This window comes from Perca flavescens, chromosome 17 (genome assembly GCF_004354835.1).
Source record: "Perca flavescens isolate YP-PL-M2 chromosome 17, PFLA_1.0, whole genome shotgun sequence".
NCBI classification, from domain to species: Eukaryota; Metazoa; Chordata; class Actinopteri; order Perciformes; family Percidae; genus Perca; species Perca flavescens.
The window spans coordinates 4,269,782-4,286,159 of record NC_041347.1 but is presented as its reverse complement, the minus strand read 5'-3'; the positions used below and the strand labels follow the sequence as shown (position 1 = coordinate 4,286,159).

General features: G+C 41.6%; 1 protein-coding gene and 1 long non-coding RNA gene across 4 annotated transcripts in view; one reads left to right on the top strand and one right to left on the bottom strand.

The window, feature by feature from the left end:
• Positions 1-343: 343 nt before the first annotated feature.
• sertad2b (SERTA domain containing 2b) overlaps positions 344-16,378 on the bottom strand; it is a 77,315-nt gene continuing 61,280 nt past the window's right edge. For all 3 annotated transcript variants that reach the window (XM_028603899.1, XM_028603900.1, XM_028603898.1), the window contains exon 2: positions 344-2,395. In XM_028603899.1, coding sequence (XP_028459700.1) covers positions 1,123-2,391 — 1,269 coding nt within the window. In that variant the 5' untranslated portion in view covers positions 2,392-2,395 and the 3' untranslated portion in view covers positions 344-1,122. The remainder of the gene's footprint in view (positions 2,396-16,378) is intronic.
• LOC114572313 (uncharacterized) lies at positions 7,924-8,791 on the top strand. Its single transcript, XR_003694751.1, has 3 exons — positions 7,924-7,980; positions 8,163-8,251; positions 8,620-8,791. It is a non-coding gene; the product is annotated as an uncharacterized LOC114572313 (long non-coding RNA).

Sequence of the window (16,378 nt, the reverse complement as noted above, 5' to 3'; positions counted from 1 at the left end):
ACTGGGAGGCAAGAGTTGGTGGTGGCGCAGCTGCCGCTTCCAATGTAAACACATCAAGCTTTCCTGTGGGTGTAGCTCATTTGAATGCTGTAAGTGAAGCGTGATAACTAGACCATAGTTTGAGCTCATGTAAAAAAGCATCCAGCACAGTTATATGTGCCTGCCTGCCAATAAGGAAGAGAAAGAAAAAAATAAGTCCTGAACTGAATTCATAGACATGATGTGTATAAGAACAGACATTTCCTTCTACCAAAATGAACAACCAGGCGATGTGTTTTAGAGCTATTCCCAAGCGTGATTATATTGACTAATATATAATGTAGCACACTGACAAAACAATATATTCCTTGTAAAACCTTTTTATGCTTGCTTTACAAATAAACATAGCATATGTAATAAGATAAAGATTAAATAATTATTTGATCATAACAAATTACCTTACTTAATAATAGTTTTAACACAATATAATAAATAAAAAAAAACATTGAGGATTGACCTCTCTAGGCTGTTAAAGTGAAAAGAACTAGAAAAAAGACAAATACTGTAAAAACAGGAATTGAAGAAGTGGTCATTTTGAAAGGCACTCATCTGCTAAAAGCCATGATTTCAGTGTGTTTGTGTGTGTGTGTGTCATGTCTATGTGTGTTCACTTGTATTACTATACCTGTGAGGAGTACAAGGATAGAATGATTGCAAAAATCCTCCAGAGTGAGGACAATTTTTCACAATTAGTTTTTTCTATTTACAGTTACTTTTTAGGATTAAGGCTTAGGTTCAGGTTAAAGAGTAAAACTATGATTAGGTTTAAATTAGGATTAGGGAATGAATGGAATCAATGGAGGTCCTCACAAATATAGAAATACAAATGTATGTGTCTCTTTGTTTCCCGGTTACTTCTTTTCCATATTTGGAAAGGCGAGCACAGTGCATGCACAGTGTTGTGTAGTAGTAGTTGTCATAGTAGTACTAAGTGACATCACTATCGACGTTTACAATTACCGACCTTTGAAGAGAGTTTTTTTAAAAAAAACATAAAAACAACAACCAGGAAAATAACCAAATCATTCCAGTCTGTTCGCCATATGAAACTGTCTGTGTTTCTGAGGTGGTGGTGTTGGCGAGTTACGAGCCCACCAACACCTCCATGATGTGGTCCAGTTCTGTCAGATCTATTTTGAAAGGCTGATTGGCTGAAACCTGGGGGGCAGGGCCGCTGTACGGCGATGCCAGCGATTTGAGGAGGTCGTCCGCCGTCACCACCGGCGACAGTTTGGTGAGTCCACCACCTGCCGCCGCGCCCACAGCCCCCGCTGTCGTACAGGGATCAAAGTCATACATGGACGTGTCGATGTCGGCGAACAGGACGTCGTCCAGTGCCAAGTCTGAGAGAAACCCCGAGGGAGAGGAAGAAGAGGAAGAGGAAGAAATGTCTACTAGGCCAACAGGGGGCAGTGTGGGCAAAGTGTCCATCGGCCGGAGATCGGCACAGCAGGCTTCGACTAGCAAGACGCCAGCTGCCTCTGGTTTAGCACCCATTGTCCTGCAGTCTTTGGGTGCTGGGGAGAGGGCTGCTAAGTGGGAGGGCTGGGTGAGTGGCGTGGGAGCTGGGGAGGTAGTCACGGTCGTAGTATTAGCTGCTTCTGTTCTTGTTATGGCTGTGGAAGTACACAACTCCATGTCACTCCGAGCGGAGGGGAAACTGTCATTGGACGAGGCGGGCACAGGGACCCCGGGGGACGCCTGGCTCAGAAGTGCCGAAGGTAACGGAGGAGGCTGCACCGGTGGAGGCGACAGAGGAGGAGTGGGTGGGGATGAAGTACAAAAGGCTGAATCTCCACCATCCTCCTCCAGTAAAGAGGCTGGAGTGAGGCAGGCTTCCAAAGGGGCGGGGAAGGCCTCCACACGGTTTGAGCAGGCCTGGGATGCCTGGCAGTTGGGAGGCACCATTGGGTGGGGTGAAGGTGGTGGAACGATCACCGGCATCAACAGCGTAGAAGGCTGGGATACCTGTGCTGCCGATGCCACTGACAAAACACCAAAGGAGGGCGGTGCCTCACGGTAGCCCTCGTCCATGGGGTCGTCAGGAGGCGGCGAGGGTGGCAAGAGCAGTGGCCGCAGGGAGCCTTCCTGCTTGAGTTCATCCTGGATGCGTCGCAGCATGTTGTTGATTAAAACGCGGCGCTCCAGGCTGGGCTCGCCGAGCGGCCGCTGGCTATACAGCTTCATCAAGGAGATGTTAAAGATGGTCTGCCGCTGCAGGGTGTACGACACCTTGGACAGGCCCTCCGGACCGAGGCCTATTCCCCCTCCCGCCACCGGCGCCTCCAGCGTTTTGCCTTCCAGCCCCTCTTCATCCTCGTCCAGCTTCCGCTTCGCACCTTTACCGAACATATATCTGAAAAAACACAAAACCAGAGGAACAGGAGAAAGGAGTTTAATTGTCGCTCGACATAGAAGTCAGTAACATAACAAGGCAACAAGCATGTCATCTAGGGATGCAAGCAATTGTTCTTAGACATCTTTTTTCTTGACTAATCGTTTTGTTTATGAAATGTTAGACAGAAGTAGAAATTGCCCCTCACAATTTCCCAGAGCTAAGCAAACATTTGTCATTTTAGCATGCAAAATTACATAAACAACTAATAGAGTACAGAGTAATTGCCATTCAATTTCCTGTTGATCCATCAATCAATTAATCATCTAGGTCTCAAGCCATTAAAAAAAAAGATGCAGTCCTGGCTTGGCCCTTTTAGTGACAATTAAATCATCTTACACGGATATGTAATGGTAGCACCCCACTTGGGCCATTCCAGTCCCATTTGGGCTATGGGGATTAAATGTACGCCCTCCTTGTATATAACAAAATACAGGGCAGTGGTGAGAATTTGAAAAATTTAATCCAAGCCTATTAAATAAGATTTTCAATGATTTTCCTTAACCAATTCAGAGCACTTCCATGACCAAAAACTGTTCTTCCCTCCTGGTTTGTTATTGGTGAAATTTTACACACTCCTTTGTTCCCTGTCTGAAATACACCTCAAACAATTCTGATATTGCAGAAAGTTTACACCTGACCATTGGGGCTTTTATACTTCCAATAGCACTACTAGATCTCAGCATTATATTATCAATGTCATACTACATTAGAGCCCGACCGATAAAGAATTTTTAAGGCCAATATTGATATAAATATTTGGTGATTTAAAAATCTGATATTCGGCCGATATATCTTTAAAAAAATTATCCAGAAACGCGTAACAAAACATAAACAGATTTCCATAACATTAGTTATTTATGAGTCCTCACTAAAATAATATGATAATGCAGTTTAAAAATAAACTTTGTTTTATTGTCACAACAGAACAGAGGAACATCAAAATATATTAAAGTTCTGATAAATAAAATGTATAAAAATACAAACTTAACATATGAAATTTAAAAGAACCTACGACTTCCAAGAAAAAGAAAGCTGCATTTAACAGACAATACCAGGAGTCCTACTTAAAATATGGATTTATCGCCACAGGTGATTCCCGCGCACCAAGCTCGCTCTGCATTATATGCGGCGACCGGCTCTCTAATGAGGCAATGAAGCCTTCAAAACTGCTTCGCCACTTGGAGACCAAGCACCCTGCATTAAAAGACAAGCCTTCGGAGTATTTTGAAAGAAAAAAGCATGAACAAGAAGGACAGAAGCAATTACTGAGGGCCACCACATCAACAAATGCGAGTGCACTGAGAGCATCATACTTGGTGGATAATCGTATTGGTAAGGCTAAGAAGCCATTCACCATTGGTGAAGAATTGATCCTGCCCGCCACTAAAGACATTTGCCGTGAACTTCTAGGAGAGGCTGCGGTTAAAAAGATAGCACAGGTGCCTCTTTCGGCTAGCACCGTCACTCGGCGCATTGAGGAAATAGCAGAGGACATTGAAATTCAATTGTTGGAGAGGATTAATACATCACCGTGGTACGCACTCCATGTTGACGAGTCTACAGATATTGACAACAAGGCATTACCACTTGTTTATGTGCGATATCTTTATCAGGAGGATGTGCATGAGGATATGTTATGTGCACTATCATTGCCATCCAAAACCACAGCCGCAGAACTATTCAAGTCGCTGGATGATTATATATCAGGAAAACTGAAATGGGCCTTTTGTGTCGGCATATGCACAGACGGAGCTGCTGCCATGACCGGACGGCTGTCTGGTTTAACTACTCGGATTAAGGAGGTTGCACCTGAATGTGAGTCTACGCATTGTGTCATTCACAGAGAAATGCTGGCTAGCCGAAAAATACCACCGGAACTTAACAGCGTATTGAATGATGTCGTTAAAGTTATTAACCACATCAAAGCACACGCCCTTAACTTGCGCCTGTTCGAGCAGCTTTGTGAGGAGATGGACACGGAGCACAGACACCTTCTCTTACACACAGAAATAAGATGGTTATCCCGAGAGTGTTTGAGTTACGAGAGCCGCTGCAGAGATTTCTCTCAGAAAAAAAGTCGCCGCTGGCAGCACATTTCAGTGACGAGGAATGGGTCGCAAAACTCGATTACTTGTGCGACATATTCAACCTGCTTAATAAACTCAATCTGTCACTTCAGGGGAAAATGACAACTGTCTTCAAGTTGGCAGATAAAATAGCCGCATTTAAAGCTAAACTGGATTTGTGGGGACGGCGCGTTAACAGAGGTATATTTGACATGTTTCAAACATTCGCGGGGATTTTGGAAGACCGAGCCCGAGCCTTCATTCTCCCAGTTGGTGCACGATCACCTGTCTTTGCTTTTAAAAGAGTTTGAGCGCTACTTCCCAACCACAAAAGACCCACGAACTGCCAAGGAATGATTCCGCGACCCATTTGTCAACAAACCAGGTGAATCCAGCATGTCTATGCAAGAAGAAGATCAACTGCTGGAGATCGCAAATGAGCCTTAAAAGTATGTTCGAGACAACAACACTGCCGGTGTTCTGGATTAAAGTCACGGCAGAATACCCTGAGATTGCCACAAAAGCACTGAAAACCCTGTTGCCATTTCCGACATTGCATTTGTGTGAAGCGGGATTTTCTGCAGTGACAGCAACCAAAACAAAATTACGGAGTAGACTGGACATAAGCAACACACTTCCGGTGTCATTGTCATCGTTGCAGAGAAACAAGCTCAGGGCTCCCACTGATTTAGCGTTATGGTGAGTTGTATTTTTCATGCACTTTATATTTGTTTTTCTGTTGTTTGAAGGCATGTTTAAACGTTACCATAGCGACCAGAGAGTGTTAGGGGGCAGAGGGGATGTTACTCATGTTATGTTGTTGGCGCTTTGTTAACTGCTAATAAAGTTGCATATGAGTACACAGTGGATTCACGTTTATTATTATTTTTAGAAAATACCACGTTTTTTATGCCGGTCGTATCATTTTATTTTGTGATTTATCCCCCACACCTTAAAGGCCGGTCCTTGAAAATATTGTCTGACATTAAACCGGTCCGTGGCGCAAAAAAGGTTGGGGACCGCTGCTCTATACCACATCTCAGCTAACTGAAACACTAATATACACAACAGGGAAGTTTACAGACGGAAACCCAGGAGCTTAACCGTAGTGATTCAAAAAGCTGCTTAAACGCAACAAGTTTACTGCAACAGGGGATTTAAAAAAAAAAACATACATTGAAACCAAGAGCAGCTGCAAAGGGAGCCTTACCGCTGCATACTGTAGTCCAGTACACACATGCACGCACGCGTACACACACACACACACACACACACACACACACACACACACACACACACACACACACACAGTTATGTAATAGCAGTGTTCCCTGCTGTACCACAGGATCATGGATCACATTTGAAGCCCAACCCCCCTCCACCCTCCTTCCTCCTGCCATATTAGAATAGCACATTGACTTACTTATACCACCTTCAGAGAGCTCGCGTGTTCAACCCGCATTGGACCCTTTCATATGAGACAGCTGTCACGCTGCTTCTCATTGTTAGCAGAGGCTCCAGTCTACAGTGTAGTTTTGAACACTTTACTGGTAAACCACAGAATTACACTGAATACTATCCAGTAATTTACCAGATAAAAGTTCCGTTTCAGTTTCCCCTCTTTGTCTGCCCATCATTCTTGATCACCCATGCACTGTAAAAAATTATTTCCCCTTTTTGTTGTCTCAACTTCTGTTTTGGGGTTAAGTCAACTTTCAACTCAAAACTTTTCAATACTTTTGTTAAGATAACACACATATCTGTGTTTTGCTCAGAAATTCTAATGCACAGTTGACACAACTGAGTCATGCTTGTCTTCTCAAATGTAAGTTGAAGTTCACCCAGGGTTCACCACGCTACGTCATTTTGCACATGCGAAGAGCGGCAGACCACGTTAGTCAACGTCTCCTCTATTGAAGGACCGAGCGCAAGAAGCGAGCTGACCGTTGGCGTAAGTAAACTTTTAACTTTTTCTATGGTCTAATATTTCAGTATAGCTTGAGTTTTGTTTTTACTAAGCTAAAGTTTTTAACGAAATACTGTGAACTGACCATTCAAACCTACAGTATAACGTGCAAGCCCTTAGTTTCAAAAACTTAGCTAGCTAAGGGATATGTTAGGTGTGTGTGTGTGTGTCTGTGTCTGTGTGTGTGTGTGTGTGTGAGAGTGAGAGAGAGAGAGAATTACGAGAAAAGAACAAACATTGCTCATTAATTAGCTAGCTAGCTATGTAATGATTATGTGGAGAAATTCTGAACTTGCCTTCAACTAAGTTATGCAAGTAACGAACTAATCCTCTGAATGTAAGTTAGTTAAGTTAGTTAGCCCTTATGTTGACTAGCTAGCTGGTTTGTTCGATGAAGGCTGTATATCTATGGATGAAGGCATGCATGGGGAAATGTTGTTTTCTTTTGAATTTCTGTCATGGCTAAATATGCAGGCTGAGGTGGTTTAATTTAGGCATGCTTGTCCGAACATGTTCTGATAACGTATCTTTTGCATATGGTCAGATGTGGCAAATGAGCACGTTAACTAGTTTAAACAAGCAAGATACTATTTTTTTTTATCATGAATTGTGCGGCCACTTTTGCTCTAGATTTAGCGACTTTTCAAACCCCCGTTTTTCACGAAAGCGACTAGCCACAAATCTGGCAACTTTCTGTTGAAAAGACGCCAGTATTGTCCGGCGAGCAGGCAAGGTATTTCTCTGTTGTGTCCGCCAAAACAGTCTGTGACTGAGGAGCAGCCCATCCCCCCTCTGCTTTCTCCTCATCTGCAGCAGCACTGATCAGGCAGGTAGCTAGAAGGGCAGGGGGTGCGGGGGCCGGGATAGGTAGGAGAGACAGCGGGACGGCGGAGGGAGCTACCTAAGTAATACTTAGAATGTAATATAAATTCACGTAGTGAGTTTGTGATTATTTTGGCTAAGGATTTATAGTCTCTCATATCCTCTTCCCCAACCGTCATTTTAATAACTAAATTAAGTAAAACGTTAACGTGAATATTATCAATAATAATAATATTGAATATTGAAGTAGTGAACTATTTATAGTTCTCAATCTGAACTGAACTGAAATATTCATTACTCACACTACCTTGTGTGTGTGTGTGTGTGTGTGTGTGTGTGTGTGTGTGTGTGTGTGTGTGTGTGTGTGTGTGTGTGTGTGCGCGCGCGCAATGAAGTGAGGGTTATCAGACTGACTTACTTTGTTTTCTTTGGATAGATGTAGGCCTTAGTACACTAGGGAAAGGGCTGACCAATGCATTATTTTTGATTGGTATAAAATAGCCTTCCAACATAGGGCATAGTCCTTAAATTGCATTAAATTTCATGAAATAACAAGCTTGTCTGACAACACACCTATGCTATTTGTTTGTATTTTAAGCCACGCTAATGCAGTATTTTTGTTTCTATTTCTTTCTTCAGAAACAACTGACCGAAGATTAATTCAGTGTCATGATTGATGCAGTGGAACTGTAAGTTTTGTAGTTTTTTCTCAACAAATCAACGCAAAGTAATAAGGCATTACAAAGTTCAGCATGGATTCAATGGAACTACTTGCCCCTTTCCCTGCATATACAAAGTTGTGTTCATTTTCTTTTTTTATTTATGCAGCACTGATGTCCTTTCTGGTCTGTATCCCTCTTCTATTGTCCAGAACTAAAAGAGAGAGAGAGAGCAGTTGTTCTCCTTGGCCTGGCCCATTTCCAGAAAGAGGATCCCTCCCAATTCTTCAAGATTTGTAAGGTATGTGAGGAATCAATGCCACTCTGGAATCCATATCACTTGCTAATCTCGATCTTTTTGATCCAAATGAAGTCATGATCCTGTAGTTATAGGATATCTAGAAAATATGTCTTGTTATAAGAATCTAGACGTGGAAAGACATCTGCTTAAATGGAGAACAAGTGAATTGTTCCAAGTTGCAGTGACGGGATTCCTTGCTCAATTAATTTGAAATTGTAATGTATTTGAATTTCTTCCATTTACATAGGTTTACATTAGTTTGCATCAGACATTTTCATACCCAAGTTTGCTATGCATCTTGCATTTTCATGTGTTGAGGAATTAATGCTGATTTGCAATCTATTCTTATTACTTTGTTGTGTCATTAGCCAAACGAAGAGAGTGAGGCAGTGAAAGGAATGAACGTAGGAATCTTGGTGGTTACAGAGGAGGATCCTGAACGCCCTGTCCCCAAGGAGATGATTGATATTGCACTGATTCTGGAGAAGCATATCGTTCTTCGGGACCTGAAGGATGTGCCCAACGCATTCGCCCTGCTGATGGGTCTCCTCTACATCTTCAACATCCATTACCCAAAAGGGCTCAAGTACATGTTCGAGGTAATACAAAAGGTGATAATAAACATTGGTGGAGACCTTTGCTCTTCAAGAGTTAATGGACTCCGGTCTCTGTGCGGCTGATGGGCAGATGGACTAGGCAGTCATAGCTGTTTTTTATATTACTCAAAAGTGCCACCCGTTATCTTGGCTACATAGTGTCACGGAGTTACTGTTCCTTGTTTTTAAGTGTGTCTTTTAAGAACTTGTAAGGTCAGTTGTTCGTGGGATGAAAAGGAGAAAATTATTGCCATTTGATTTTGGTTTTACTACCTCAAATAGTCTTGTTAAATTATCATGTTGCACACACAGTTATGCAAATATTAGCTGTCAATGCTAAGGTGGACTAGAAGTCCTGAGAGTCTCTCAAAATATGCTGTTTTTATTGCCTCTATAGTTGACATATGTGACTGTATATATTCTCTTATTTTGCCACCACCTTGCACACTCAGGCTATCTCACACAAACACTCACTCTCTGTCTCTCTCACTCACTCTCTGTCTCACTCACTCACTCTCTGTCTCACACACTCACTCACTCACACAAACACTCACTCTCTGTCTCTCTCACTCACTCACACAAACACTCACTCACTCACACAAACACTCACTCTGTCTCTATCACTCACTCTCTGTCTCACACACTCACTCACTCACACAAACACTCACTCTCTGTCTCACACACTCACTCACTCACACAAACACTCACTCTCTGTCTCACTCACTCTGTCTCACACACTCACTCACACAAACACTCACTCTCTGTCTCTCTCACTCACTCTCTGTCTCACTCACTCTCTGTCTCACACTCACTCACACAAACACTCACTCTCTGTCTCACACACTTACTCACTCACTCACACAAACACTCACTCTCTGTCTCACTCACTCTGTCTCACACACTCACTCACACAAACACTCACTCCCTGTCTCACTCACTCTCTGTCTCACACACACACACACACTCACTCACTCTCTGTCTCACTCTGTCTGTCTCACACTCTCTGTCTCACACACTCACTGTCTCACACACACACACACACACACACACACTAACAGTAAGGCTTATGATTTGTAATGGCAGAAAAAGGCAGATAGATATTTAACAGAGTGGATAAGGAAAAAAATGTTGATGCTGTGTCTTACCATTGTTTTATATTGTATGAAACACTTGAATGTGTGAAATAAATGTTTTTGTTAATCTTGACTCACATTCTTGTCTTGTGGAAACTTAAAAAAAAAGTTGGTAGAACTTAGATTTTCAAGGCAACCGAGTCAACTTACTTGATATGTTAATACAACACACATAATGAAGTCAACACAAATACAAAGCTTAGTCAAGACAACTTGAAAATGCACATTAGCCCCACTACATAATGTTGTTGAATTGATGTAGAGTGGAGTTGACTCCACACAATCATTAGTTCATATAATGCATAATTAAAAGTTGGATCCACTAAATTGAATGTTGTGTTTACAAATAAACCTTAGTTGACTGAACATGTTATTAGTACAGTGAACTTGCAACATTAAGTTGAGAGAACTGAATAGCCTCTTTGTGCCAACTTAATATCTGATTTCCAATCAACTTATAATTTCAAGGCAACCAAGTTACACATATTTTTAAGTTGAGTCAACAATTTTTTTTTACAGTTTATCTCTCTCTCCTTCTCTCTTGCTCTCTTTTGTCGGTGTATTGGTTAAATCACATTTAAACGCCGGTATCTTTGAATTAATTTCCATTGCTGGTAGCAACGCCTGGCAGTGTCCGACCGGCATCCAACCATGGCAGGGAAGAGGATTATGAGGGAGGGCCAGCTGATGCAGTTGACCAATACAGACAGACCCCCGAACTGCATCACTGTGTCGGTCTGAATGGGGTATTAGTGAGAGGGTGGGGCACTGTATGTCGGGAGAGACATACAGTGGGAGAGAAAAGAGAGAGAGCCATGGTGAAGCCACAGTGCATTTCCTAAAGATGCTGTACATATTCCAATAGCTTAATATCTAATCAAACTATCTGACAGTGTTATTACTTGTGCAACAGAGACAGCAAGGAAGGCAGCAGAAATAAAGACAGGAAAATGAAAAAGAAAGAAAGAAAGATAGAAAGAAAGAAAGAAAGAAAGAAAGAAAGAAAGCAGGAATCGCTGCAGTGTGTTTGACTCTAATCCAGGCTGACAGGCTCATGCAGCCAGTTGCTGTCTAAACACACACACACACACACACACACACTGCGCATGCGTCTCCTCACACACATACAACCACACACACAGGAAGTGTGAGCTGCAGGCCCAGTCACCACGACTGGTTGGTTGCCATGACAAACAGAGTCAGCTGGGAATTCACCCAGAGAGATGACAAAGAATAAGATGGGGGAGAAGAGGAGGCGGGAGGGGGTGAGCTGGGGGGCAGGAAGGAAGAGGAGGAAGACGAGGAAGCAGTGGAGTAGGTGAGAGATTGGCCGAAAAAGGTAGGAGGGGAATGAACAACTTTCCATCTATTTCTGCTAGGGATGTTAATCGGTTAACGGTTAACCAACAATAAGAATTTTACCCGATTAATACTATCAGTTAAACAGTTATCAAACAGTATAATTAAAACAAATATTAAAAAAGTAATTAAAAAACTGTTTTTTTGCATTTTAAAAGAAAAATGTATGTAAATGTATTTCCTTAACTGAGCGCTAGTTAACTTGCTAGTGCAAACTTAGTGCTAAATTTGCACAAGCAAGTTGCGTTTTAAGCTCTTTTTTTCTGCTAAGTTCATGGCTCTCTGCTGGACGGCGCTCACAGCGGAGAGCTACATGACCCATACCACTATATCGATGAGGACTGGCGGATTAAATCGGCGGTCCTACACACAGAATATGCCAGGCAGCTGACAACCTCGCAGGTGGATGCGGTGGAGACGGGCTACATCAGTCGCATAGACGTGCAAAAAAGCCTGCAGCTGTCGGCACGCACGGAACACCGAAAGTATGTCCGAGCCTCCTGGATGGGTGAACTGGGATACTGCTGCCTTACTGTTGGTCGGTTAATGATCAGTTAATGGTCGGCCATCGGTCAGAAAAGTAAATCTAAATTAGCCCCCCCTTTTTCTATTAAGACTACTGCCGAGGTGCCTTTGAGCTATGCACTCTGAATTACTTAACACTTTGCAATTGTATCATAAATTATGCAGATCTGTCGGTTCATTGGCTGCACATATTCACATTTTACTGACGTTAGTGGATGTAAAAAACTCTTTGACTGTTTGATTTCTTTGTCTTGAAATTTGGAGAGAGAGGGGGATGACATGCAGCAAAGGCTGCAGGTCGGAACAAAACTGCGGCCGCAGTGACAAGGACAGAGCCTCTGTACATGGGGCACACGCTCTACCAGGTGAGCAAACCAGTCATCTAATCAATTCTCAGTGAGAGGTACAAATATAATTCAAATTCCATTTAAATAGAATATAATATATTCTAACATGTCTCCATTCCTTTTCATATATATGGCCAGCCACGGCCTGCAGGACATGCAAGTGTCCTACGCCTGGACACTCCTCTTAAATGTTTTATCTATGTCACTTACAACTACTACTTTGATTAATCTGGCCCTAAACAAGATGGTTATTGTGAGGACTTGGTCTTTGTAACGAGACACTCAAAGCAGGAAAACAACTTGGACCGACTTGAAAACAAGGCTGAATGAAAACATTCTGATCCTCACATACATGCCTTGGGAAGGAACTTGTTTTGGTGATACATGTGTACGTTCAAAAGTTGTATAAATCGTGCAACAGAAAACTCAGATTGGACAGATAGTCTAGCTAGCTGTCTGGATTTACCCTACAGAGATCTGAGGAGCAGTTAACCATAGTCCTCATAAATCCACCGGAGTTTACACAAAGGTAACGGGCATCCGGCTGAAAAGAGGGAGATCCAGCGGAATTGGAACGTGGAAGTCGTGGATATAGTACTGCTACTGAACCCCTACTACTACTGAATCCCTAACTGCTTGACTAAGGTTACATCTACACTACTACGGTTTGGTTTAAAAACGAATAACTTTTGCTATGTTTACACCTCGCGTCCACACTACTACGGCATTTCCGAGCCCCTAAAACGGAGACATTTGGAAACACTGTTTTTGAGTTTCCAAAGTTGCTTTGTAGCCTGTACGGATGCAAACATTTTTATTCATGGTCAAACATGGTTACTTTGTCGAAGTATTTTCTGGATTTTCAAATTATACATTTTTAACCGCAGAGTAACGTCAGACAATCTACTTCCTGTTAACACCGGCACGCACAGATCCAGTGTATGAGAATGGTCATGTGATTTGCGTTGTCAAACGTGTTAGTATGGATGGAGATTAGTTCTGCTACAGGAGCTAAAACTCTTGTGTGGACGAAGAATTTTGTCTCAAAATGCTGCTTAAAAATGAAAACGTAGTAGGGTAGAATGATGTCACGATAAGATGTTATAGCAATTTTAATTATACTGCAATATTCTTCGATATATTGCAATTTATTACCCGTTTTCCAAATTCAAATTATGTCCCCAAAGGAAAACTTCGTCTACATCTGTTTTATCTAAAAAGATACATTTCTATGTTTGTTCATCTTACAATCTAGTGGACTGAAAAAGCAATTGATTTAATTATCTCAGTACTAAAAAGTTAAATTCTCATGTGCAACTTATATAATAAAAGATTGATTCTTGGCGCCCATGTATCGATACAGTATTGCCGCGGAAAATATTGCGATACTTTGCTGTATCAATTTTTTCCCTCACCCCTACTAAATGGCAGCCCCCACCTACATCTCTCCACTAATGTTTATAGGTTATTTGTGTATTTTGGGCCTATATGTGTATGTAATGAATGATGACAACAGAGTGTAATAATGGGGATTAGTAAAAGTACTTTTTCTTTTTAAAAACCTAACATTAAGACATTTGTGCCTTTTAATGACCTACTGCTTGAGTTTCTGTATTCATTGCAGCTGCTTGTGGAGTTTGTAGGCAAATGGTGAATCAGAGCGTCAGAGAGACACAGAAACAGAGAGAGTCAAAGAAAGAGCAACAGAGTTAGTTTCAAAGCAGTTTGCGGGGTATGTGACCGAGAGCTGAAGCAGCTGCGCATGTCTAACTCATGGCACGCACGCACGCACACACGTGCACGCACACACACACACACGCACACACACACACACACACATTGTAGGGCTGACATACCAGAGGTGCCCCACACGTTACATTCCGCTTCATTATCCTCCTCTTCGCTTCCCTTCTCCTCCACTTCTTTCCTCCTTTACCTGGTTTCCGTCTATCTATTCCTCCTTCCTCCGCTCTGTACCTCACACCTCCCACCCTCCTTCCACTGACTGTCAGAGTCCACAGGCCCAGAACCATCCTACACCCTATGAGCCATGTCTGGATATGAACACACCAGAAGAAGAAAAACAGATCACAATGAGTGGAGCAGACAAAGCACAGCAGTGGAGGAGTGCCGCTCTCCAAAATGGTGCCACGGTCTTCATTCAAGGTCACTGTGACTAAACGCGCAACTGTTAACCGTCTCGCCAATAACTGTCTTATACTAACTACCTTTTCCAGAAGGATTTCCATCAGGCAAATATAGCTCAAGATCTAAACCCTTTTAAGCAAAGAAGCAACCAACTATGACTAGAAATCAACCAACCTAAAACTCAGTACTATTACTGATCATTTTGGACTAAAGTTAACAATAGATCTTTTTCTCAATAGGCATTACTTTTAAATAAGACAAAAATAGGGCTCCACGATATGAGGAAAATATGTGATATGCGATAACGTTGTTGAATATCGTGATAACGATATTACTTGTGATTTTAAAGTGTACTCTGTTTTGCCTTTCTGCTGCTTTCAGTAGTCATACAATCAACTAATTGCTTGTTGAATTTAAAACAAATGAAAATAAGTAATTTCCAACATTCTTTTATTGAACAAATTGAACATTGAATTGAATATGAAAGGCACCACTAAAAAAATAATAATAGTTACATTTTAAAGTGTAGCCTATTTCATCTTTTTATTACTGCTTGTTACTGCTTTGCATGGTTGAACGGTGCAAGAAGATGGCTTGGGTCTGTGTTGCTTGGCTGTGTTTTGATGCTTGCATGGCTTCTTATACTAAATGGGGGTACTCTTGATGTGTAACTGTGCTAATGTCTTGCTGCTTCCTACAGGAAGCTCTGCATGGCTTACTGAGAAAGCTTATTTGTTGCTCTAGCTGTTTGTATGGTGTCTTCTTGACTTCTTTCTGTATTGTTTAAACTGTACTAATGTCTTGCTGTGCTAAACACATCTGGCCAAAGGACTACAGTTGAGAATTAGCCAGCTGGCTAACACTGGCACATTTACAGAAATGCTGATTAATGTGTGTTGTCCTTTATAAAATTAAGAATAAGAATAAGTTTTATTTTCTTTCAACTAACACAAAAAGTGTCAATGATGTATGTATGTTGCAGCCTTTCGCATGTGTATATTGTGCAAGTTGATATTGGGATGGCGGTAACAGTATATTTTTGCTATTTTGCCTATGTTGTTCTGTGAAATCAAACTGCATCATATCTATCATATCAGAGGCTAAGAACATTAACTGGACTGTCTATGATTTAATCAATATATGTAATCCATAAGACATCTTATGAAATGTGTTCCATTTGCAGTGTTTCCACTTTTTTCTTATCTTATAAACCACCTTCAAAAATGAAACAGATACAAAACAAATCAAAATTGATACATAAATGGTTGTTTCAGCAGAGCGACCTGATCTATGAAAAGAACTTCAGGTAAGAACATTTCTCAAAATAAACATTCTAATTTTGCCTACAGCCCAAAATATCACCAAATATCCTGATACAAAAAAAGAACCAACACAGACTGGGCTTTTCCTTTTTACTCTGAAACGTCTACACAACCAGGCCCACACACTTTGTCCCCTTTATGAGAGAAGATGATGATTAACTCAAATTGATACTGAAGGACACAATACAAACAAATAGCATCAAAATCTGAAATTTCATCTCAGTGGAAAGTCATCTTGTCAATGACAAGATTACATTGAAAGTTGATGATGACTTCAGGGAAGTGGGTCTGGGCAAAGAAAAATAGACCATTAAGAACAAGCTGTGAGTTTTAATATAAATGAATGATTGAAAAGTTATAAATCTAATCACAAAATTATGGTGTAAAACCTGTTTTGTGTTTCTGTGTAAAACATAAAAACATGTTTTACACATTTAGAGTGCAGATCAGGTGTGTGTGCAGGCATAAGAGAGAGAAAGAGAGTGAATGTGTGTATGTGTGTGTGTGTGTGTGTGTGTGTGTGTGTGTGTGCGTGCGTGTCTGCAATCCCACATGTGGGCCGAACATATTTTTCCAGGAGCTGGCTGTGTTGTGTGTGTGTGTGTTGTGCAGTAGTACAGTGCTAGTGGATGGACTCTGCAGTGATATTATGATCCTGTAACCGGATACGCTAGTTTCCATGCCTGAGCTGAGCTGC